Source organism: Aulonocara sp. 'chitande type north' Nkhata Bay, linkage group LG18, assembly GCF_057382095.1.
Source record: "Aulonocara sp. 'chitande type north' Nkhata Bay isolate Kocher_YH1m ecotype deep benthic linkage group LG18, A_spYH_male_GT1.1, whole genome shotgun sequence".
In the NCBI taxonomy this organism is placed as follows: Eukaryota; Metazoa; Chordata; class Actinopteri; order Cichliformes; family Cichlidae; genus Aulonocara; species Aulonocara sp. 'chitande type north' Nkhata Bay.
The window spans coordinates 864,811-888,302 of NC_141361.1; the positions used below are offsets into that span (position 1 = coordinate 864,811).

General features: G+C 40.4%; 1 protein-coding gene across 1 annotated transcript in view; it reads left to right on the forward strand.

Annotated features, from left to right (window-relative positions):
- The first annotated feature begins 2,226 nt into the window (after positions 1-2,226).
- Positions 2,227-23,492, forward strand: part of LOC147307542 (uncharacterized) — a 39,924-nt gene continuing 18,658 nt past the window's right edge. Inside the window, exons 1-4 of the mRNA XM_086271648.1 lie at positions 2,227-2,548; positions 21,494-21,572; positions 21,654-21,870; positions 22,757-23,013. Coding sequence (XP_086127774.1) covers positions 21,504-21,572; positions 21,654-21,870; positions 22,757-23,013 — 543 coding nt within the window. The 5' untranslated portion in view covers positions 2,227-2,548; positions 21,494-21,503. The remainder of the gene's footprint in view (positions 2,549-21,493; positions 21,573-21,653; positions 21,871-22,756; positions 23,014-23,492) is intronic.

The window sequence follows — 23,492 nt, forward strand, 5'->3', positions numbered from 1 at the left end:
AGTTTGCACGTGTTTTGGATTTTGTAAGTGTTTTGGAGCTTGCACGTGTTTTGGATTTTGCACGTGTTTTGGATTTTGTAAGTGTTTTGGAGTTTGTACGTGCTTTGTCTCTAGGGGCCACCGTACAAATGTGCATGACACGAATTCAAACGTGGTGCAGATGTGTGTCACAGGCTGATCTGGCTGTAGGCTGTGGCACTACAGCGCCACGCTGGTTGACTCGAGTCCATGTTAGTGCACAAAGTAAACTGCTCGCTGTAGTTGTGAAGCAAAAACGCTGAAACCGGAGAAATAAACCGTGCGAGGGGAACGATAACGACGACTAGAGTCTCCCGATCGTTTACTCTTGCTGTCCTGTGAACAACATCGGCGTGGTGTTACTTGTTTGCTGTTTTCGCGATCGCGTCGCGCGTGAGGATATCACCAGGTAAACTCGCCACATTTTAAACATTTTGTTGTTCAACAGCATCAAGACTGACGGAGTGTGTTTGAGACAACCTCACAAGTGTCACAGGTGACACATTTGGTGTTTTTTTGCTGGTTTGTCGGTAGCAGCTCCTGAAACGCAAGACTGCCACACATCTGTTCGACCAACGCCAGTTGATCTAAACGCCAGTAGATCTGGAACACCGGCAGCAGCCAATTAGCGTCAGCTAGTAGCAATACAAACAGTCAAAAGTTCAAACTCACCAGTTCCGTTCTGTTCAGTGCACAACAACACTCTGGCTCACACTAATCAGCGTTGGTGTTAAAAAATGCATTAAAGGGGTGTGGAGCAGGGAAATTATTTTACTGCTATTGTTAAATAATCATCATTATTACCATTGCATTAATAATATAATCTGCAGTATGATCATTGCTTTGACAATGTAACAGATAGCTTTAAGATGGCCTTAAGATGTTTATGATGATGTTAACTTTGTATTCCAGGTGCAGTTCTAACTATTTTATACACAATGCATATCTGTGCTTATTTGAGTTGATGTTCAGGTTCATTAATGGTCTTAAGCTTCATCTAGTGAGAGTGTCTAGATGATCCATGCTGAGGGAAAACTAGAACATAGAAGGAATTGCAGTACATGCTTACACAACAGTTCATTTTAATATCTTTTATATGTTCATATTCTTGTATTAAGCTTTTAGTAGGGGTTCTTGATTAAAACATTTATTTAGTAGAGGACACATACATAGTTTCAGTTGTTACATATCAGAGTGGCTTCTGTCTCTCTGTCTGGTTAGAGGTTAGGAGCTAGTCGCGAGGTGAAACAGGGTGCAATTGTGGTTAGCACACAGACACACACACACACACACACTCAGTTAGAGAATCATTTATAGGTGAAAGTTTAATCATGTTTTGCTTGGGGTTGCAAAAAGAGCAGTTTGTCGCAGAACTGCTGCTGAGGTGTCAGGATGACAAGCGAGCATCCGGCAGTGACAGGAAGCACCTGTTATGAAGATGGAAGACAATTGTTCTTTCAAATTGTGTCAAAAGTCGTTGTGGTTTTGATATTGACGTATGTGTATATATCCTGTCTGTGACGCATGAAGGGGCGTCAGTAAATCAAGCCCTGACGGTATAAAATATCTGTTCATGCTTTGATTAAGTTGAAGACTACTTGCTGTCTGCATACAGAGTTGTCTTCCCACACGTGTGTATTCATTAAAATCATTGTTTGACCAAGAGCTCCTGGACCATGGGTGGTTTGTATTCTCCTTCCTCAATTTTGAACCTTAACAGGGGAAAAGCAAATGTTTGCCAATACAAAGCTGCAACAGCTCTGTCACTTGGCTTGCCTCCACGCATCTGATGGGAGGAAGCCGGGACAGGCTTACTATGACCTACATGCCATCCGATTGGCTGAGCAAAGTCATGCGTTCAATGGCAGGAAATAAGCGCAGGAAATTACTAAATGCTAGTAAAACAGATTTTACTCTGGGTTACATGTACGTGACAAGTGACGTGACGCGGCTGTGATTGGTTCGGCTCTGCGCTACTTAATTTGGATTGGCTGTTCTTCTTTTTTTAAGAGGACAAGAGAGATGAGGTCTATCGCAATAGCTTAATTTTTCTATCGAGAAAAACTTATTTCGCAATACATATCGTTATCGTTCTATCGCCCAGCTCGAGTACAAGTTCACATAATTAGACATATGACATATGCTGTGTAGTAGCAGTGTGGTATATGAATGCATATTATGCTGCACATATGTATATCATAACTGTATTTTTTGTCTTGTTTTTAGTTTTACCCTTTTGAATGTCAGTAAACCTGTTGACAACGCTCATCGGTCTTCAGAGTGGTGATATAAGAAAGGTTCTAACGCCCCTGCATCAGACATGCACCCATAACGGCACAGCCTCTGTTCAGTTTCCTGTAAATCACGTGGGAATAATGTGAGGTAGCACAACGGACTGGAGGCCCTCCCCCGCCCTCCCTTTGCCCTCTGCAGCCTGCTGTACATGAGCACCGGCAGAAGAACTCCGCACATGAAGAAGATTTGACTCTCTGCAAGGATTGAAGCCTTTGAGCTCAGGGTTGAGATTCCTGTAAGTAAAATTTTATCACATTGATTTTAGTCTCCTGTGCTGATCACTGATTTTGGCTTTTCTAATAATTTGGAATATGATGTAACGGAGCGGAAAGGCTGATTATGTTTCCAAGATGGTTTGTGTTTTTTAAAAGGAAGGAAACCTTCCTCAAAACGGGCAGAGCAGTGGAGCCGCCGAGGGAAAAGCACACGATACAAAAACTGTAGAATTAAAAATATAATTTATTATGTTTAAATAGTTAAAAATATAAAATGAATTAAAACAACCTTGGCCAAGGGAAGACACAATAAAAATCAATAACACACAACATTAAAAGTCCAGTGGAATCCACCACGGCCTAAAAGTCACAGAAAACTAAGAGGTCCAGCGTAGTATTAAAAGAGGGAAACCCAGCGGAGTCCTCGCCTTCCTCCCCGCATTCCACGTCCTGGTGCACTGAAGAAAGGGAGGGAGCGGCAGTCACTATTCCTTTGGCAGTTTACTTTATAAAAAGGATAAGTCAAAGACTTACCCGGGTGGGCAGAGCTCTCAACTCCGCCCGCCGCTTCCTCAAACTGCAATCGGCACCGCGGTCTCACTGCTTCTGTTCTCCCGCAGTCAGGCCCGGCCCTAACCAATCTGGCGCCCTAGGCAAGATTTTAGGTGGCGCCCCCCTACATCGGCAGTGTAGTGTATGTACTCACAAGAAACCGAATAGCTTTGTCTTTGACCTTTTTTTTTTACTTAAAGAAAGCAAATTCACAATCAGAATAATTAACAAGATAAAAAAATATATGAATAAATAAATGAATACAAAAAATAAAAAAATGAATATATGAAATACAATAACACTGCTTGATGCTGCTGCAAAACTGGTGGGTTGTGCTGCTGAGGTGGAGGCAACAGGAAGACCGCTTGATGCTGCTGCAAAACTGGTGGGTTGTGCTGCTGAGGTGGAGGCAACAGGAAGACCGCTTGATGCTGCTGCAAAACTGGTGGGTTGTGCTGCTGAGGTGGAGGCAACAGGAAGACCGCTTGATGCTGCTGCAAAACTGGTGGGTTGTGCTGCTGAGGTGGAGGCAACAGGAAGACCGCTTGATGCTGCTGCAAAACTGGTGGGTTGTGCTGCTGAGGTGGAGGCAACAGGAAGACCGCTTGATGCTGCTGCATCATGGCTGGGTTGTGCTGCTGGTGCTGCTGATGCTGCATCATGGCTGGGTTGTGCTGCTGAAGTGGAGGCAGCAGCGGTAGATGTGGTAGATGGCCCAGGGGTGGGATTTAGAAACTTCAACAGTGCATCTGAAGAGAGGAGTATGTGACACCACTGAGTATTAAAGTCTAATAATAAAAACATATGATTCCAGGAATAAAATGAAATGATATAATATAAATGAAAAACCAAAGAGATATATGTATGATGTTAACTGATATGCAAATTAGATTAGATTCAATTTATTGTCATCATTACAGTGAAATGCTGAATGGCAGAATGCAAAGTAACAGTATAATATCATATGAGAATGTTATGTTATGATTATCTTTGACCGAATCACAGCAGTGCTCATATTAAGGTAAATCAACACAGTCTATGATCCTGAAGTGAAACAGAAACGCTCGAGAGAACAAGATAATCATCTGCTGAAACCAGACAATGACAGTTTTGATGATTGAAATGTCTACAGATAAATTCCTTTTTTTTTGTCGTCATGACATTTCTTTAAAAAACATGTTGTTGTCACAGCAAACCGTCCTGAATGTTTGTTCTTCTCATCTGTCAGTGAAAACATTTTTGGGGGAATGCAGCAGGTGTTACAGGTTTTTCCACGTCAGTATCCAACTTTCTGTCATGTTTGTTCAAGTCCAACAGCAACATCACCGTTCTTTTGTAAGAAGCTGTGAACTCTTATGATATATTTTATTACTTGTACACTGCAAAATCTAATTATTTCCCAGAACTCAAAGAAAATATGCAAAGCTATTGCCTCCATAAAACTGAGTAAAACTTACTTAACATAACAATGTCCTGACAACTTTTTTATTGCAATTATACAGTACTTAGAATTACTTGATGTTTCTGACAGTTCAATACTGTTTGTTTACCCTCTGACAAACATTTCAAGTTCTTCTAAATTAAAAAACAATTTGTGGTAATTTAAGACATAATGTGATTTAAAAAAAAATTATCATCCTTGAAATTTCTAGTTCAACATTCATATCAATATAACAGTGTATGCAAATATGATTCAAAAAGAATAATTAAGAGCACTTCTTGTAAGTAAGTAAGTAAACTTTATTTATTAAGCGCTTTTCACAGACAGACAATCACAAAGCGCTGTACACAAATATTAAAATAAACAATAAAATCAATAGACATTATATACAATGTTAAAGATCAAATGTAAATAATGTAAAAAATATAAAATATCTAGATCAACAAAAGGCTTGTTTGAACAGAAGAGTTTTTAACTGTTTTTTAAAAGAATTCACAGAGTCAAGCAAACGTATTTGTAGTGGTAAACTGTTCTACAGGCTTGGTGCAACAGACTGAAAGGCTGTCCCATTTTGTCTTCAGTCGTGTACGGGGAACAACTAACAGGTGCTGTGTTTATAGACAAAGATTGCATGTAGCTTAGAAATTATTTAAAAAACAGCATTCCCTCTCATGTGATATTGCTTAATTAACATTAATGATGTGCACTTTAACAACTAGGCTTACAACTATAATATATACAGGGGTGAAAAAGTGACTATTACCTGCAGGGTAAACGTTAGCTAACCAGAAGGCAATAACAATGTAAACAAAAAACACCTGCTTAAAAGATGAATACAAATGAGGAATGGTGGGAAAGGTGGGAGTACTGTAATTACCTAACGTTACATTATTATTTTCCATAACAATTTAGCCCCCTCCACAATATTAACTGACGTTAAAACAGTTAACTAGCTATTTATTGATTAGCAATTAGCGAATCATGTAACATTAGCTTAATGCTAAAAATTTAGGTTACTATCACATTCAAATAATTTCATGTAGGCTAACGTTACCTACCTCTGTCTTTTTCTCGTTTCTCCTCCTCTTCTTTTCTCTTTTTTCTTCCCTGGCCACCTGACAGTTTTGGCCGTTTTGACATCTTGTGTTGACTTTTTGATGTGGTGACGTCCAAAAGGAACCATGATACGGGAAGGGAGGGGGCGCACCGTGCGGGGAGGGGGGCGTAATGTTGTAACAAATAATATTTCTATTAAATAAGCTTTACTTTGCATTTTAATTAACGTGGGATTATTTTTTGTATTTAGAAATAATAGTACCAACTTTTTTTTTTTTTTTCAACATTTGTGGCACTGGCGTGGCGCCCCCTGATGGACGGCGCCCTTAGCATTTGCCTATACGGCCTATGCCACGGGCCGGCCCTGCCCGCAGTGCACGAGCTGGCTCTTGTCGTTATTGCCACCAGACTGCCGCTACGCGTCCCTAGTCGCTGGTCATCTGCCTTTTTTCCCTCTGATCGTTTCCCCTTTCTAGTCGCTGGTAATCTCTCTTCCCAGTCGCTGGTCGTCTGCTCCATCTGATCATCTCTACTCTCTGATCGTCTCTCGCTCTCCCCTCTGATCGTCTGTGTCTTTCCTCTGTCTGTCTCGCATTCTCCGTGTTACATTCTCTGTTGAACACCGGCTCCAACCCTTTTATGTGTCATTGAGCACTCTGTAAATTACCTTTCCTTTCCTCTTCAGGTGTGTCCAATTAGTCAAAACGGGGGAAAAGGGCGGAGTCTCTCCAGGACAATTTGACGATAACTAAAACATGCAAACTAAATAAAACACTGCACAAAATATAACCAATACATGCAATATAAAAAATAATAAGTACACTTCACATTAAAATACAGCACAGCAAAACAACATCCGTCCTTCCCTGGATGACAATGACTCCAATCATTTTTCTTTATCTTTCTTGTGAATGCTAACATCTACATGGTCCCCTAATATCTGCTGCAGCTTTGATGTTTTCTAAGTCAATGCTTATAAATCTCTGTCAGTCTACTCTTTAAATTTCAGTCCATTAAAGTTCATATTCTACTGATCAGTCGTTTTTGATCGCTGGCCACGTTAAAGTTTATTTTTATATTAGTTAAAAGTTGCTGTCATCTTTTTGCATGTTTTTTTTTTCAAATATTAAACTTTATTAAGAAACAGTATACAGAACATGTATACAATCAGAACAAAATTAACATATGCCAGGGGGTGTAATACAAAGAATTACAAACATTCAAATAATTTGTAATTACTACAAACAGTAATAGTTTTCATAGCCTTTTTGTTAAGTGATCCACTAATCAATTTTATGTAACATAAAACATCATTATAGTAATGTTTAAAATTAGGTTTTTTGTTACTGTATTTGCATTTGTGAAAATAAAATTTAGCTAAGATAACTAACAAGTTTATTATAAAGTAAACATCTTCTTTTTTTTGCCTTCAAAAGAAACAAAATACAACATTTTCCCGTTTCACAGTAAAGTCTTTGTAGAGATGTCCAGCAATGAATCTACTGAAGTCTTTCCAAAATGTTCCAGCGCATGAACAGATCCAGAAGAGGTGCTGCACAGTCTCAGGATGGCTTCCACAAAATCCACAGCTCACATTTATGTCCCTTTTGAACTTCGTCATGTAATGATTAGCAGGATAAATCAGTGTTTTAAATGAGACTTCCTTCACTTTATTTGTCACCAGATACTTGTTAGGAATTGTCCATACTCTTTTCCAGTTAATAGAATAGAATAGAATAGAATAGCCTTTATTGTCATTGTACAGAGTACAACGAAATTGGAGTGCCACTCCCTTGGTGCAAGTTTCAATAATAAATATAAATGTAAAATATAAAAAGTACAAAAAAAAACAATCGTAAGTACTCAAACAATAGTAAGTACGATATATACAGGATAGCAGCATTAATATAATGACAGTATGAATAGCAGCATGATATAATGGCAGTGACGGTATGGTATAGCTAAGCAGGTTCAATTGTTTTTGTGCTTCTTTACTACGGTGATAGCTCTGGGACAGAAGCTATCCCTGAATCTGTTTGTCCTGGTTTTATGTGACCTGTACCGTCGGCCTGACGGTAATAGTTCAAACAGTTGGTTGCTGGGGTGAGAGTGGTCCTTGATGATATTGCCAGCTCTGCTGAGGTACCGAGAGTTTGCAGTGACCTCCAGGCTGGGCAGAGAGCAGCCAGTGATCTTCTGGGCTGTGTTGATGACCCTCTGCAGTACTTTCCTGTCCGCAGCTGAGCACCCTGCATACCATGTTGTTGTGCCGTACGTTAGGATGCTCTCTATGGTGGCTCTGTAAAATGTCACTGACAAAGGAATCCCAGTAAGAGACCACATGTGGGACAGTTAGAGATTCTGTCTGGAACAAAGCACGAATATTCTTATTACTTTTACTGTGGTTTGTTAGACAGATTCTTCCTATGTGTGAATCTAAAGGGTTGGGGAGAGAAACAATGATATGCAAGGTTGAATACCTTTAAAAAGCATTATAATACCCGTAGGTATTGCATCAAATAATATGGCATATTCTTTGGGTGTGGCTGGAAATTTATAGGTGTTTAAAAATTCTGAATAAGACATAAGCTGCACATTAGGATTAAACAGCTGATTCACTAAAACAATCTGTTTCTCAACCCACCTAGAAAAAAATAATGATTTATTTTTATGCACTATGTTCCTGTTATTCCAAATTGAATACGTATGGGGTGTAAAGTTGTGTTTATATATAAGGGACCAAGCTAATAGAACTTGTTTGTGAAACATCGACAGGTTTTCTGGAAGCTTATCTATATTACAATCACAACCTAAGACAAAACTTAGACCCCCAAACTTAGAGAAAATGTAGTGAGGAATACAATTCCAGATGGAGACCTGATTTTTAGGAAAATGCTTTGTCTGGTTAATCTTTAATGTATTGTTTAGAGCAGGGAATCCAAAACCTCTGTGTTCATCGTCATTCATCACTACACTCGTGCTGATGTAATGTGTCCCGTTTTTCCAGAGGAAGTGGAAGAGCATTCGGTCAACATCCTTACAAGTTTTGCCGTCCACATGCAGAGAAATTGCTGCATAAGTCAGTCGAGACAGACCTTCTGCTTTTCAGAGCAATACTCCCCCTTTAAACTTAAATCTCTCTGCAACCACTGATTTCACTTGGTTTGAGATTTTTTAATAATTTGGGGAAAATTTAGTAAAATTCTGTTGTTTTTGTTTTGTTTTTTATCTTTGCTCATCAGACCTAAATATGTTGCTTCATTTTTAACTGTTATATTACAAAGACTCTGAACATTACACTCTTTGACAGGTAATAACTGACATTTATTTAAGTTTAGGACCAATCCAGACCCTTTTGAGAAATCCTCTATTACACGTAAAGCAATTGGCACTTGGCTGGCATTTTTAAGAAGAATTGTGGTATCATCTGCCAATGGACTGATGACAACCTCTCTGTCTGCTATGTTTATACCCTTCACAGGGCTATTCGAAATATGAGAGGCAAGAATTTGGGTGCAAAGTACAAAAAGATAAGGGCTAATCGGGCAACCTTGGCGTACACCTCGATTAAGACTAAAACGAGAAGTGGTGCTGTTTTTCATTCTAACACAGCTATTAGCATTGGAATACAGAGTTTTGATAGCTCTGCAGAAGATATCACCAAAACCACATTTCTGAAGTGTAAGAAATATAAACTCATGCTCAGTTGAGTCAAAGGCTTTATGGAAGTCCAGGAGAAGGATAAATGAGTCATCAGATGCTGAGTAGTCCAGAATATCCAAGACGAGTCTAATATTATTGGAGATGTGCCTGTTTGTCATAAAACCAGACTGTGTCTCATCTACAATATCATCCAAAATATATTTAATTCTTCTAGCTAGCAATAGAGTTAATATTGTACAATCATTATTTAGGAGGCTTGTTGGTCTCCAGTTGTCTGTAGAAAGTAGGTCCTTCTTAGGTTTGGGAATTAAAGTAATAAGTCCCTGAGTAAGGCTGGGAGGAAGAGTGCCCCTTTCAATACTTTCACTATAAACCTGCAACAAAAAGGGTGCAAGCTGACAAGAAAATGATTTATAGAATTCAGCCACCAGCCCATCTGTGCCCGGAGATTTGTTGTTTTTAAGAAATTCAATAGATGTCAATATCTCTTTTTCAGTAATTGGACTGTCACAAAAAAGCCTATCAGCACTTTTAATCATTTCAACATTGTTTACAGAGTCAATAAATTGGGTAGCAACCTTTGCGTTATAATTGGATTCATACAACTTTGAGTAGAAATTACAACAAAATTGAGAGATAATTTTTGCATCATCACTGACCGTACCATTTATATTCAATTTATAAATAGTATTGGTTTTAGATCTATGTTTTTCTAAGCGGAAAAAATAAGCAGAATTCTGCTCTCCCTCCTCTATCCACCTTTTTCTTGAACGAACGAAAGCTCATTCAGCTTTCTGGCGGTAAATCTCATCCAGTTTAGATTGAAAGGACCTAAGATGTCAGGGTCTGCACGCTTGAAGTACGCATTTTAAGTGCGGTTACGTCACCGCCACGCGACGACGGCTGTCCCAATTCGAAGTGTGCTTCAAATGCACACTCCAAATCAGAGGCGGAGCCAGACATTTGAAACACCCGGGGCTTAGCCCTAAAGGGTAGTATGCATGTGGGATTTTTTTTGGGGGGGGGGGGGGGGGGGCTTAGAAATGACTGAAAGATTAATTGGCTCTGTTTTGAGTTTTGTTCAAAAAAGAATGACTTCATATAGGGAAAAATATATATCACACATGCAGGACACCTTAAACTAGTTTTTTAATTAAGCAGCGAGGCAGAACAAAGTCGGGGCTGTATCAAGACACGAGGACTAAACCCCAATTCAACCAGACCCAGAACTGATCCGGAATTAAAACAGGACTACAACAGTTCAAAATCAGGACTACTGAGGACTTAACCAAGACAGAACCAGAATCAGAACTAGATGATAGTAGCACTAAAAATCATCATAGACCTGCACTACACTTATTTTTTTAAATCTACCAAAGTCCAATATTTAGACTGAGAAAAGTTTATATAATTATTTAGCCTTGTTGTGCAAACAAGCCTGCAGAACTTAATAAATATAGAATTTGAAAAATAACAAACCTAAAAAGAAACACTAGGTACGAGATACATGAGGACCTGTGATACGGTGATACTTTTGGTAAACAACCATTTGACTAACATGTGTGTCTCACCTGCTGTTGTTCATCTGTTCTGTCCTCATTCTCCATCTCCATCTCTGTTCCTCTCTCCCTCTCTGTTCCTCTCTCTCTCTTTGTGCTGACAATCATCAAATATACAGTTGAAACCAGATATTTACAAACTCTTCAGATAAAAACACTTTTTTAATTGTAACATCAAATCAGACTAAATGTTTATTTTTTTTAGATTGATAAATATAAAAACATATTTGTTAACTTTAAGAGTAAAGAGAGAAACTGTCTGTATTTCTTAATTGTAAATGGCACCAAATTGTATTCAAACTGAGCCACACTTATGGAGCTCCACAGTTCTGTTCCTGCTGTTTTGTTGACATCTCCTGATGTTCCCATGTCACAGAAACAGCCTCTGTGTTTTGCCTTATATGCATCCACAGCTGTGCCACCAGTTTACTCACATGGACTCTACTAACCTATCAGAAGCTTCTTCAGCTCAGAATGGAATCGTCTGGAGTTTTCTTATTAATTAATAAACTTAGTGTATATGTGCTCCTTAATATGATGAAAGTGATGATAAATAGAAGCTCTGTCTCTCTTTATTCTGACATTTAACTAATTCAAAATATATTTCAATATTTATCTAAAACAAACAGTTTACTCTAAATTGTTGTTGTACAGTAAAAATGTTTTATGTTTTCTCCCTAAAGTGTAAATATCTGGTTACAAATGTGAATATCCTGCTGTGTACTCAAATCCCTCTTGTTTTGCATAGAAATATACTGAACAACATACAAAGCATAATATAGAAAATAACATTTACCTGAGTTTTCTCTTTGAAAGAACCCTCTAATGTCCATTGTCAGAGGATTTTTACTTTTACTTTTATATAATAATCAGCTAAGAGTGTTTATATTTCTGTTTGTACTCAACTTGTACTCAACCAGCTGCACTTTTTAATTGCTGGCTCTCTGCTCTACAACGGAAACTGTTTGCCTTCATATTATCTGTCAAGCTACAGGAAATCGCCACCCAAGAAACGACCTTGTATGGGAACACAAAGCAGAGAACTGCTGCAGGGGGTGTGAGTCTCTCTTGAGCTCTCACCCGTGCACGTTAAAACTGCTCTAAGTGTCTGAGTGTCATTTCTTCACCTGAGTGTTTGATAACTGTTTACTTCTGACATCCATTCTTATATTTCAGTACATAACTGAAACCGATTTAGTCGGGGAGGGTAAGAACTGAAAATATGAAATAAACACATGTAAGCTAAGACTCTCTAAAGAAACAGCTTTGTTGTTGTTCGGCTTTTCATTTTGCCATTTGTTGATTCACTTGAAGAGCAAGTAAAATAATATTGGTCAAGTGATCAGTTTGATATCAATCTTTCGTGATGCACCGTCATATTTACATTATTTGTACGGTATGAATGATTTTCTTTGGTACCTGGTCAAACTTAAGCTCTCCTTAGTATGGCTGGCTCCGTTTCTCCAACAGCGCACTGACAGGTAGCAGCTGCCCCGCCCCCTCGCTCAGTCGCTTAGTGCCTGAGCTCGGATCATACCAATATCAGGGGGGATTCACGCACAGTCGTAAATTCCCACAGTGTGCACTATGTGCTTCGAATATTGTGTGTACTTTTTGTTTTATACAGTTGTCAGCCAGGCATCTAACTATGAAAAAATTACACTCCAAAAGACCCCGGGCTTCTGACAAAACAACCCGGGCTTAAGCCCAGTAAGCCACCCCCACGCTCCGCCCCTGCTCCAAATGTGCCGTCGATTTCCCCAAATATCAAGCGTGGTCCGGTGCACGCTTCGTGGTCCCATATATCCCACAATTCATAGCGCGGCGGTGGGTGTGGAGAATTTTGCCGCAAAATACGGCAGAAGGGAGCAGCCGAAGAGGTTGTTGTTTTTTTTCCCAAACTTTATTGAAATGATAAAGCGAACAGTCAGTCATTCCAGTTCAGTTTGTACAGTAGACATACAAGGCAAAGAAGAGTAACAATATACAGTACAATGAAATAAGAAGGATGAATAAATAAAGGATAAAAAAGAAAAAAGGGGGAATGTGACAGACTTCATAACAACTTTGTACTTGAAAGTTGTGACAGCTCATTCGTTGAACATTTCTGAATGAATTTCAATCAATGATAAACCTTTTTCATTGGAAGTTAATTTAAGAGAGTTTAAGTAATATTGAATTTCAATCAAAAACAAATTAAATGATGGGGTTGAGTTTTGAAATTTACATTTATGTATGTGGAAGTTCCCCAATAAGATGGAGCGGCCGAAGAGTGAACTAAAGTACTGAATATGACGCCACTTATTTATGTGCGAATGTTTAATAATTAAAGTCAGTCATATATCCACAAACACAACAAGCTGAAAGTCAGATATATATATCATAATAATCTGAAAATACTTTAATATTGGCCATATTATATTCACATTACCACAGTGAGATGACTTTAGTCTCATGAACAACATGAGCTAATTGTTATTTACTAACTAATCTTAAATGACTGTTCAGCACAGAAATGAAGCCCAACAATCATGTTTTACAGTCCCGTGGTCTCAGCCTCAGATACTCAACTAATCAAAGTGATGTCATGACAAAAACGAATGACCAACAAAACATGTTTCTCCTTCATTTCTGTCACACAAAGCTGTAACGTGTCTCGCGGTTAGTATCATGGTTGCTAGGCAACCTGAACAGCGCGACGAAGCATATACCGTCCCATTTCACAAGCCTCTCACTTCCGCACTTCTCGTACTTATAGTACGCACCGTACGTAGTATGCGTAGTGCGCGTACTTCAAGTGTGCAGACCCTGAATTGGGACACAGCCAGATAGTTCCTCTTCTATACAGAAAACTCTGTTAAATTAAAAAAAAAAAAAAAAAGCTGATTAAAAGATGTAAAAAAGCACTAAAAATATTTTTAATTCATAAATAATCAGAATGAAATGAGAATCACTGCTGTCTGGCCAGTAATTAAAGTTGCTATTTTGTGGTGGCTGGTTTGAGTGGCTGTAGATGACGTGAACATAAGATATTTATAGTTGGTCACCAGGGGAACACGTTTACGTTTACTGGGCGGACCGATAAACTGTAGCTGAAAACGTCTGGATGCTTCTGACTCCCAGTTTTTGTTTGATTTATATAGTGCGATGCCTTCTGTGTAGGAAGCAAACCGACATTTCAGCGTACAAAAACTCAACATCTAACCTGAGGAAACATGTCTCAGTAAGTTTTCTCTAAATTTCTTTTTAGCTGTTGTTAAGTGGGTGTCAGTCTTATGTAATTTCCTGTTGTAACGCGGTAAAGGACCAGGGCGCCTGAATCAGAAGTGCTTTGGGTGGCTCGCCATCCCACGCTGATCAATGCTTTGATCACGGGGGGGAACCTGACAGTTGAGTGGAGAGAGAGAGAGAGAGAGAGAGAGAGAGTATAAAGTTGAATAAATCGGCCGGGTTATTGCACGCTGTCCAGCAATATGGCATTCGTAATAAGTCAATATCTGACAAGCACACCAACCACAGAAACAGCAGCAGCGATGAGAGCAGCAGATTGACCCGGAACGTATACAGAGTTCATTCCTGCCACAATAAAGGGATTTCCAGAAGTGGCATCAGATGTTACCTTGGTTACACTTACGTTAACAGACAAAGAACATTGTATCCCAGGGGTCGGCAACCTTTCTGATGACGAGTGCCATCTAAAATTTCCTCAGAAGTCAACGTGCCATATGATTGCATTAGCAATAGATTTAATAACGCTCTATCGCAACAGTTACACACTATATAGAACGACTTTATAGGATTATATTTGTTCACAGATGTTGGCAGCTGTCAGCGAATAGTTATCAGCTATTAGGAAACAAAAAAAGACTTTTTATCCAAAACAGCAAATGAACTGAACAACAGAAAATACAAATGCTATTTATGGTCTCCTCACAACAGCAATAAGAAAAATAAACTGGGCCAATATGGCATGTTTGTTAACACAGAGACACACATGTTAATGTGATCTCTGGTCTCCCACTCAGAGACACAGGTCTCCGAGTGTCCAGCATTCAGAGGCTGCCTGAGGACTCATGTGAGAGAAAACCTGCTCACACAGACATGTAGAGCCAAATACTGTCAATAAGGCCTCTGCAATGTTCTGAAGACAGTAAACCTTTGACTTCCAACTTTTAAACTATTGATGTGGCTGTAGCTCAGGTGGCAGAGCAGGTCAGCCACTAATCAGAAGGTCGGTGGTTCGATCCCAGGCTGCCTCCTGGCTGCATGCGAAATATCCTTGGACAAGATACTAACCCCATGTTTGCCTACTGGTGGTGGTCAGCCAGTGGCGCCAGTGTCCAGCAGCCTCGCCTCTGTCAGTGCGCCCCAGGGCAGCTGTGGCTACAACGTAGCTGCCATCACCAGTGTGTGAATGGGTGGATGTAAAGCGCTTTGGGGTCCTTAGGGACTAAGTAAAACGCTATACAAATACTGGCCATTTACCAGTTAAACGTGTCAGGTAGTGATGTCCAGGGCCCTGTTTCAAGAAGCCGGTTTAGTGCAAACTCTGAGTAAGTATACCCTGAGTTAACGAAAACTCTGGGTTTTCGGTTTCACAAAGCGAGTTTAGATTCATTCTGAGTGAGTTACTATGACGACACACTCCGTGAAGCTAACCTGCCCCCTAGCAGGTTTACTTCAACTAACCCTGACTGTCTCCGCCTCTTTGTCAGAAACCTGACTGTAGGAAGTGTCAGACATGGCGTGCTCCTTCCTTGAAGAGCCAGTAGATGTTGAAGCCCAAATTCTCCGCAGAGCTCTCCGCCGGGAGAGAGTGATTAGAGCGCGTTCGGACATTTTATCATTTCCTGATGATTTTCTGTGTGAACGTTACCGTTTTTCAGCACAATCTATAATTTATTTGAATAACATCCTCAGGCCTAATATTACGCATGTGACATATCGCGGACATCCTCTCAGTTCATTACATATTATTTGTATTGCACTTCGGTTTTTTGCAAACGGGAGCTTTCTGTATAATATTGGTGACGCTGAGCACGTTTCCAAGGCTACCGTCTGTCGGGCAGTCAGGAATGTTACAGTTGCACTGAAACGTCTCCTGCACTCGTCTGTGGTGTTCCCCGGTCATAGACCCACAAGATTCATCAAAGAGGGATGCCACAAAATTGCAGGTAGCAGGATGAACGAAACTTAATTCATGATGTGGTGATACTTGAACTACTACTTAAATTTTACATTTATTCTCACGGTTCCCAGGCGTGATTGGCTGTATAGATGGCACTCACATTCCAATCATTGCTCCTTCAGTAAATGAAGGAGACTATGTGAACAGGAAGTCTTTCCACAGCATTAATGTACAGGTACATAGTTCCCTGTAGCATTTCAAACTAACAAATTATTTCATAGCCGAGTGTGAAGCAGCGGGAATGAGGATCAGCACCTCCAAATCCGAGGCCATGGTTCTCAGCCGGAAAAGGGTGGAGTGCCCACTCCAGGTCGGGGATGAGTTCCTGCCCCAAGTGGAGGAGTTCAAGTATCTCGGGGTCTTGTTCGCGAGTGATGGGAGAAGGGAGCCGGAGATCGACAGACGGATTGGGGCTGCAGCTGCAGTAATGCGGACGCTGCACCGGTCCGTCGTGGTGAAGAGAGAGCTGAGTGTAAAAGCGAAGCTCTCAATTTACCGGTCGATCTACGTCCCTACCCTCACCTATGGCCACGAGCTGTGGGTAGTGACCGAAAGAACGAGATCGCGGATACAAGCGGCAGAAATGAGCTTCCTCCGAAGGGTGGCTGGCCTCTCCCTTAGAGATAGGGTGAGAAGTTCGGCCATCCGGGAGGGGCTCAGAGTAGAGCCGCTGCTGCTCCACATCGAAAGGAGCCAGCTGAGGTGGTTTGGGCATCTGACAAGGATGCCCCCTGGGCGCCTCCTGGGTGAGGTGTTCCAGGCATGTCCCACCGGGAGGAGGCCCCGGGGCAGACCCAGGACACGCTGGAGAGATTATATCTCTCGGCTGGCCTGGGAACGCCTTGGTATTCCCCCGGACAAGCTGGAGGAGGTGGCTGGGGAGAGGGAGGTCTGGGCCTCTTTGCTTAGGCTGCTGCCCCCGCGACCCGACCCCGGACAAAGCGGATGACGATGGATGGATGGAAATTATTTCATTATAGTAATGGATGCTAATTTGTGTTCTCTGCACTGTGAAGATCATATGTGATGCTGCCAACATTATCACAAATGTGGAAGCCAACTGCTCAGCCTCTGTGAGTGGTGGTGGTGGTGGAGGACCCCCACCTGTTTTTCGGGCCTCCGCTTTTTTTCTGTTGGCTATAACGGGTCACATTTGAGCATACAGAGTAAGCAAATATGTACTTGTAATGTGCTCAGATAATTTCAATAAGTGCTTACAGAAAGAAAATTAATGTAGCCTCTAACTGCAATTGATTTACATGGGACAAACAGACCAAGCACTATGGCTCATAATACAATTACACCTCACCTGTTTGGACTATATTTTTATATTTCATTTTTACTTGCTGCCAGGAACGTTTGGGGCCTGTTGGGTTGCACCTGCGCTCACATCACATCACAAAATAAAATGTATGAAATACAAAATAAAATGAAATATAATAAAATAACGTGTTAAATGGGTGGAAATCCCTCGATCAATGTTTAAATTAACACTCACGCATTGACTCTGTCGGCTATGTTTTGCCATGCATGCTCCCTTTGTTTTGCAGCTGAGGCTGTGTTACTTTTTTTCCGTGGAATTTGCATGTTATCGCCCACCCCCGTGACATCACGCTCCAAAGCCCTATGCTGCCATCAGAATTTCGGCCTCAAGCGCTGTAAGATGCATTGACCGCGCCTTCTTTCCCTCCGTCTCCATGGTGACTCGCTTAATCTGTGCTCCACTAATCAGGGCTTTATGTATCCTCGTGCGCGCGCTTAACTTGGGGTTAAAGCAACTCCGCGTTGACTGAACTAATTGTTATCAGCCTTTCTGAAACCGAATATTCCGAGTTGGACAGTTCGGGGTTACTCAACCCTGAGTATCGTTTTTCACTCTGAGTTTTCTAAACCGGCTTCCTGAAATAGGGCCCAGCAGGTGAAAATGCAGCTCCATGAACACGCACAGCTGTGGATTCCAGCTGTGTTCGTAGTTCTGCAAACTTTGACCCCACAGAGTCAAGGTTTTCTGTTCAATCAGCTGCATTTCAGCGGCATTAACTCAGCCAGTTAATGCGAGATAAACCCAGCTGCTCATTAAAGCTTTCTGGTTTGATTAGTCTCGAGTCTTTGGATATTTCCGTGGTGCTGATGCTGTGCTGAGCGGACAGCTCCTGAAGCATTTGAAATGTCAGAATGTGGAAATTTCAACATCGCTTGACAAAACTGCCAGCTAACGGCGTCCCACTCACCGGTAGACTAAGTTATTTTTAGCTAATTACAAGTTGAATCTGTTAGTTGGGGTTGTTAGCTAAGATACCGTCATTAAAAAGTGGCACAACTAATGTGTGTATGTGAGCTAATTTGCGATGTGCACCGCTCGCACGGCCATTTATTTTTTTTAATGCACCTTCTCAGATTAATTCACTGTGTGTCGTGCCCAGAGCTGGACTGGGACAATACATCGACATTTTGACTAGAGACCGGCCCCCCAGGTATTAAAGCCATAAAGCCTTTGAATGAAAACAGACGCTGTTGTGACTGTGATGTACAGTCTTGTTGGTATATGTATGATTTCTATACATTTTACTTCAGATAAAAACTTTGGTTGTAAGATTCAGATAATTATTTATTAAAAGCTCGACATTTTAAATGAGAATAAGAAAGAAAAGTGTTTCTTTGTGCCGCCCTCTCCCTGTTAATGCCCTACCTGCCCCCCTGGCAAACGGATCCTGGTGTTATTTGTCTCTCAGAAACAGTTCAGAACTTCCCTTCAACTCATCCATGTCACCTAAAAGGTAAACCTGTTTCTCCATCACCTGTTCAGCTCTGATGATTCAGTAAGGACATCTCCTGGTTTCATCTTCATGTTTCCCTCTCACCAGATATCCAAACCAACATCATGAGCAGCAGCTTTACAGCTGTGGCTCCAGCAAACATCAGCTGATACTAGAAATTAATATTAAATAAATTCTAACAACAGCTGATCAAGCTTAAACGTGCTGCTGTTGTTTAGCGCGACATCCGCTGGTTTCCTCTTTCTGGCACAAAGTGGGCGATAAACAAGAGAGACGATCAGCTGATCATTGATCAGTTTCATGATTGAAGTAGCAACAGGCGACCCTTCAGCATTTCTGGTGCAGAATCATCTCTCAATTACATCCTTTAAATCTCAATACTTTGTATTGTCTCTTACTAGCATGCCCCTGTTACTTAAATAACAGGGGCATGGGATGGGTCACTAAAGAAAACTTAACTATTAAACAGTTTTGTTTTTAAAAGTATAACAGTTCACATACCACATACAAGCTCAGCAGTACCACATACAGCACATCAGTATAGGAGGGAGCAGGTAAAGGCAGGATCTGAGATTTATAAAGTAAAACAAGAAATTCATTACTTAATTTCAATAAGCAAATTATTGATTGAACTACAACTAAATAAAATACTACTCAGAAGAAAAGCAAGAGACTGACACTGCCATGTGCTAACTTTCTATAGGACCAATTATCACCAGGTCTGTCGACCTCCATTGTCTGTCCACTCATATGTCGTGAATAATTTTATTTAAAAAATTAAGTGTGTACTTTCACAAACTGTAATTTATAACTATGTTGATATGTATAACTCCGCTAGGAAACATGCTGTATTTACAGACCATTTTTACATAATACAGATTACTGATAGAGCAGAATAATGGTGTCACAGTGGCTTTCACCCTTGACTTTTTGGATTTTAAACTAATGTAGAACAAGCGCACGCAAACGATATAACATGGCTTGTAAGACAAACGCAAAATATAACCATGCTGGACGTGTAGATACTACACAACATAGTCAAAGAAAAAAGTGGTCTTACCTCTCAAAGAAACAGCAGCTTGGCGCCAAAAACAACATTTTCAAGTTAAATTTGAAGTCTTGTGCATGAGCAGGCCCAAGCCGTGAAACCTTCTTGTTCTTCGCGGTTTTATTACAACTGTTTTTGCATTACTGCCACCTTGTGGATATACAAGGTATATCGATCCTAATTGACTTAACTTAAATGTTATGCGATCAAGTAACACATTAGTATTATGTACAAACAATAATAGACACAATTACGTAGACTTGCTTAGAAAAGCATATGTCAACTTAACAAAAACATATATTTTAAGTATAATGGAAATAAATAATTAATATACACTGAACAATCCAACTCATTCATTTTTTTGAGTGTACTTGAGTACAATTTTTGGATACTCGACCCACCTCTGGGTATTTCTCCAGCTTCTCGTGTTCCTTCTTCCAATGTTCCTGTCTTTGGTAACCTCTATATCTGTCACTTCTGTTTGTCTACCACCACTATGTCCGGTTGGTTAGCCACCACCATTTTGTCCGTCTGTATCTGGAAGTCCCACAGGATCTTAGCTCGGTCATTCTCCACCACTCTTGGGGGCGTCTCCCATTTTGACCTCTTCTCTCCTCCCCTTCTCCCGGGGTTACTGGCGTAGTAGCATTCCAACAACGCCCTGTTTTCGTCTCTTTCCCACTGCTGCCTTCTTGTTCCAGTGGCCCACTTCTCATCAGGGTGTCCTGGTTCCTCAACACCTGACGCGGACCTTATTGATCTGGGCAACATCCGAGCCGGCATGCCTTCATATTTCTCTGTCTCACTCATGTCTGCAGTAGGCTTGCTTAGTATGGGGGGTCTAGCCTTAGGACCCTTACTGGATACAGACGCCCCAGGTGGGAATCCCGCACCAAAGGCATGTAGTCTTTCAAATTTTGCATGGTTGGATCTTAACAAGGTTCCAAGTAGAGCTTCAACAAGCAACAAGAAGTGGGAGTGAGACGAAATATTTTTTGAGTATGCAATTTGTTGAAAACAGCACTTAAACTGAAACAGGCTGAAAAGTTTAGGACCACGTGCCTTTAAAAGGCCAAATCTGTGCAAAAATGTGGATTCATTGTCCTTTTCTGTCAGGTAGTCACACTGTCATGACGTTCTGATGGCAAAAGCAAAACACCCTTTCTTTTTGAACTTGGTTGTGTTGTTAAACTGCATAAGCAGGTTCTCTCACAGCATGCCATCGCTGCTGAGGTGGATGCAGTAAGACAGTCATTTGGAGTTTCTTAAATGAGCTCTTAAATGGTTATGGAACAAAAAAGTATATACATATACGGACACACACGTGTCCAGATGAACAGAATCAACCTTTTGGGATTTACTTACCTGGATGATCAAGACAATCTCACTGCATATTAAGGATCCAAGTATCCATTTAAGGCCCACCACTGCAGTTACACAACTGTAAGTGTCTGCATTCAGAACGAATGCCGTGTATTCTGTTAGAGAGTAAAAGTACAGCCCTGATAGTAACTGTCAGTCTGCCAGTACTGTTGAGTTGTTCCAAACATCCACACTCTGGACACAAACCTGATTAGGGACATTCATGTGGTCACAGCTTTTCTCTCAGCACCCAGTCATCTCCACAATGACAGTAAACCTTCTGACCTTCTCTAAATTCTCTCTTTCATTTGTCTTATAGAGCTTGAACCATGGGGAACTACTGTACGATATATAATGAAACCCCCTACACATTTCACTACTGTAACAAGGGGAGAGAGGTAAGTCTACAAATCCAAATTATAAGTTTCACCCTTGTGTGTGGTCATTCATCCTAGTCCCTCCCCCTCTCTTTCCTTCAGGGTGTGCGTACAGTGCGTGGCAACAGCACAGGAAAGTACCTGTATGGTGTACCACAATTTTGGGAGCTTTCCTTTAGATACGGAGATCATTCAGGAAGTGACCTCACTGGTGCAGCTGGTGGCGCTTCGTACACCATAAGAGAGAGCAAAGACCACAAAGAATTTGAACTGGTCAACAACATGTCTGGTAGTGTTGTTGACCGTTGTCCTAACTTTGGTAAGTATCAGTCAGTAGTGTGTACTGCTTAATAAGACCAGAGTTCACACACCGGAAAGAAATCAGAAAGTTAACAAAAGCCTAGAGTGACTGACTACGTCACTCTGGATGCTGTAGCTGCTGTGAACAACAGAGCCTCAAATCAGAAGTATTTGGCTCCGTGGTATAATTCTCAAAAACTTACCTTAAAGCAGACGACTCATAAGCTGGAGAGGAAATGGTGTGTCACAAATTTAGAAGATCATCATTTAGTCTGGAGAAATAGTTTGCTGCTACATTTCCTCTTCACAGTCACCCACCCGCCTGATTTCCCTGCTGCTCAGGAGGACCTGGTGTGGGACAGCTAATCAGGCTAAGCTACTTTGGCCCACACCTGCTACAGACTCCTGGCCAGTTTTAGGCTTACTTTCAGTGGTTTGTTCTGCAAACCTATGAACAAGCTATATTTATTACTACTTTATACTTTATGTTTATTATTATTTATAAGTACTATTATCCCCAAAATAGGCCACGCAATGACTAAACACTTGACACACTGAGCAGGAAAGTACCATGAAGAAAGCACAGAAACACAGGCCACGCTGCTAATGACACAATAAGTGAACACTGAGTAAAATTTGCAGCTGATTGAAGAGGAAGTGTGCCCTGATAAATCATACATAGGTTACAGGATGAAATAAGTTGCTAAGTAAGAGTTTGAAATGAACTGGGCTGCACAGATGTTGCTGCACAAACCACCAGTGTGTACCAGGAACAGGAAGTGACACAGTATTCCAGTGAGAGCCAATACCAAACTCTTTGCAGTGTAACATGATTTAATGTCAGGAGCTTTTAACAAATTAAAAACAAATTTAATTACTCTGAGCATGCATTAATTTCTCTACAGGCAGAATTGATGAAGAGAAACGCCAACAAGCGGAGCGACGCAGGAAAGAAGACGAGAAAAGGCGTCAGGCAGAGCTTGAGCGACAGAGGAAGATCCAAGAGCAGATGGAGAATGAAACATTAAGAAAAAAGCTCTCTGAAGCACACAACAGGCTTCAGGAGGACGAAAACCTCAAAACCAGGCAGCACCGTCAGCAACACTCTCAAGTTCTACACCAGCTCTTGGACGATAAAGCACATCACATAAAGAGAGATGAGGTAGGGTCCGGCCTTAGGTTATAACAGCTACGGGCATCTGGGAAAGGATAGCAAAGAGGCTCTGGGTCCTTTTAAATGTCTAACATTTAAGTCATCGCAACCCTGACTATGTCCCAGCCCTATACTCTGGAAGATGACAAATTTCTCTTTTTTGGAAAAAAAACTGTAAACAGTTCAGAATTAGTATAATATTATATTAGTATAACATTAATAATTAGTATAATATTATATTAGTATAACATTAATAATTAGTATAATATTATATTAGTATAACATTAATAATTAGTATAATATTATATTAGTATAACATTAATAATTAGTATAATATTATATTAGTATAACATTAATAATTAGTATAATATTATATTAATATAACATTAATAATTAGTATAATATTATATTAGTATAACCTTAATAATTAGTATAATATTTTGTTACTGTTAAGGTTCAAATATTGAGGAAGGAGAGTACAAACAACC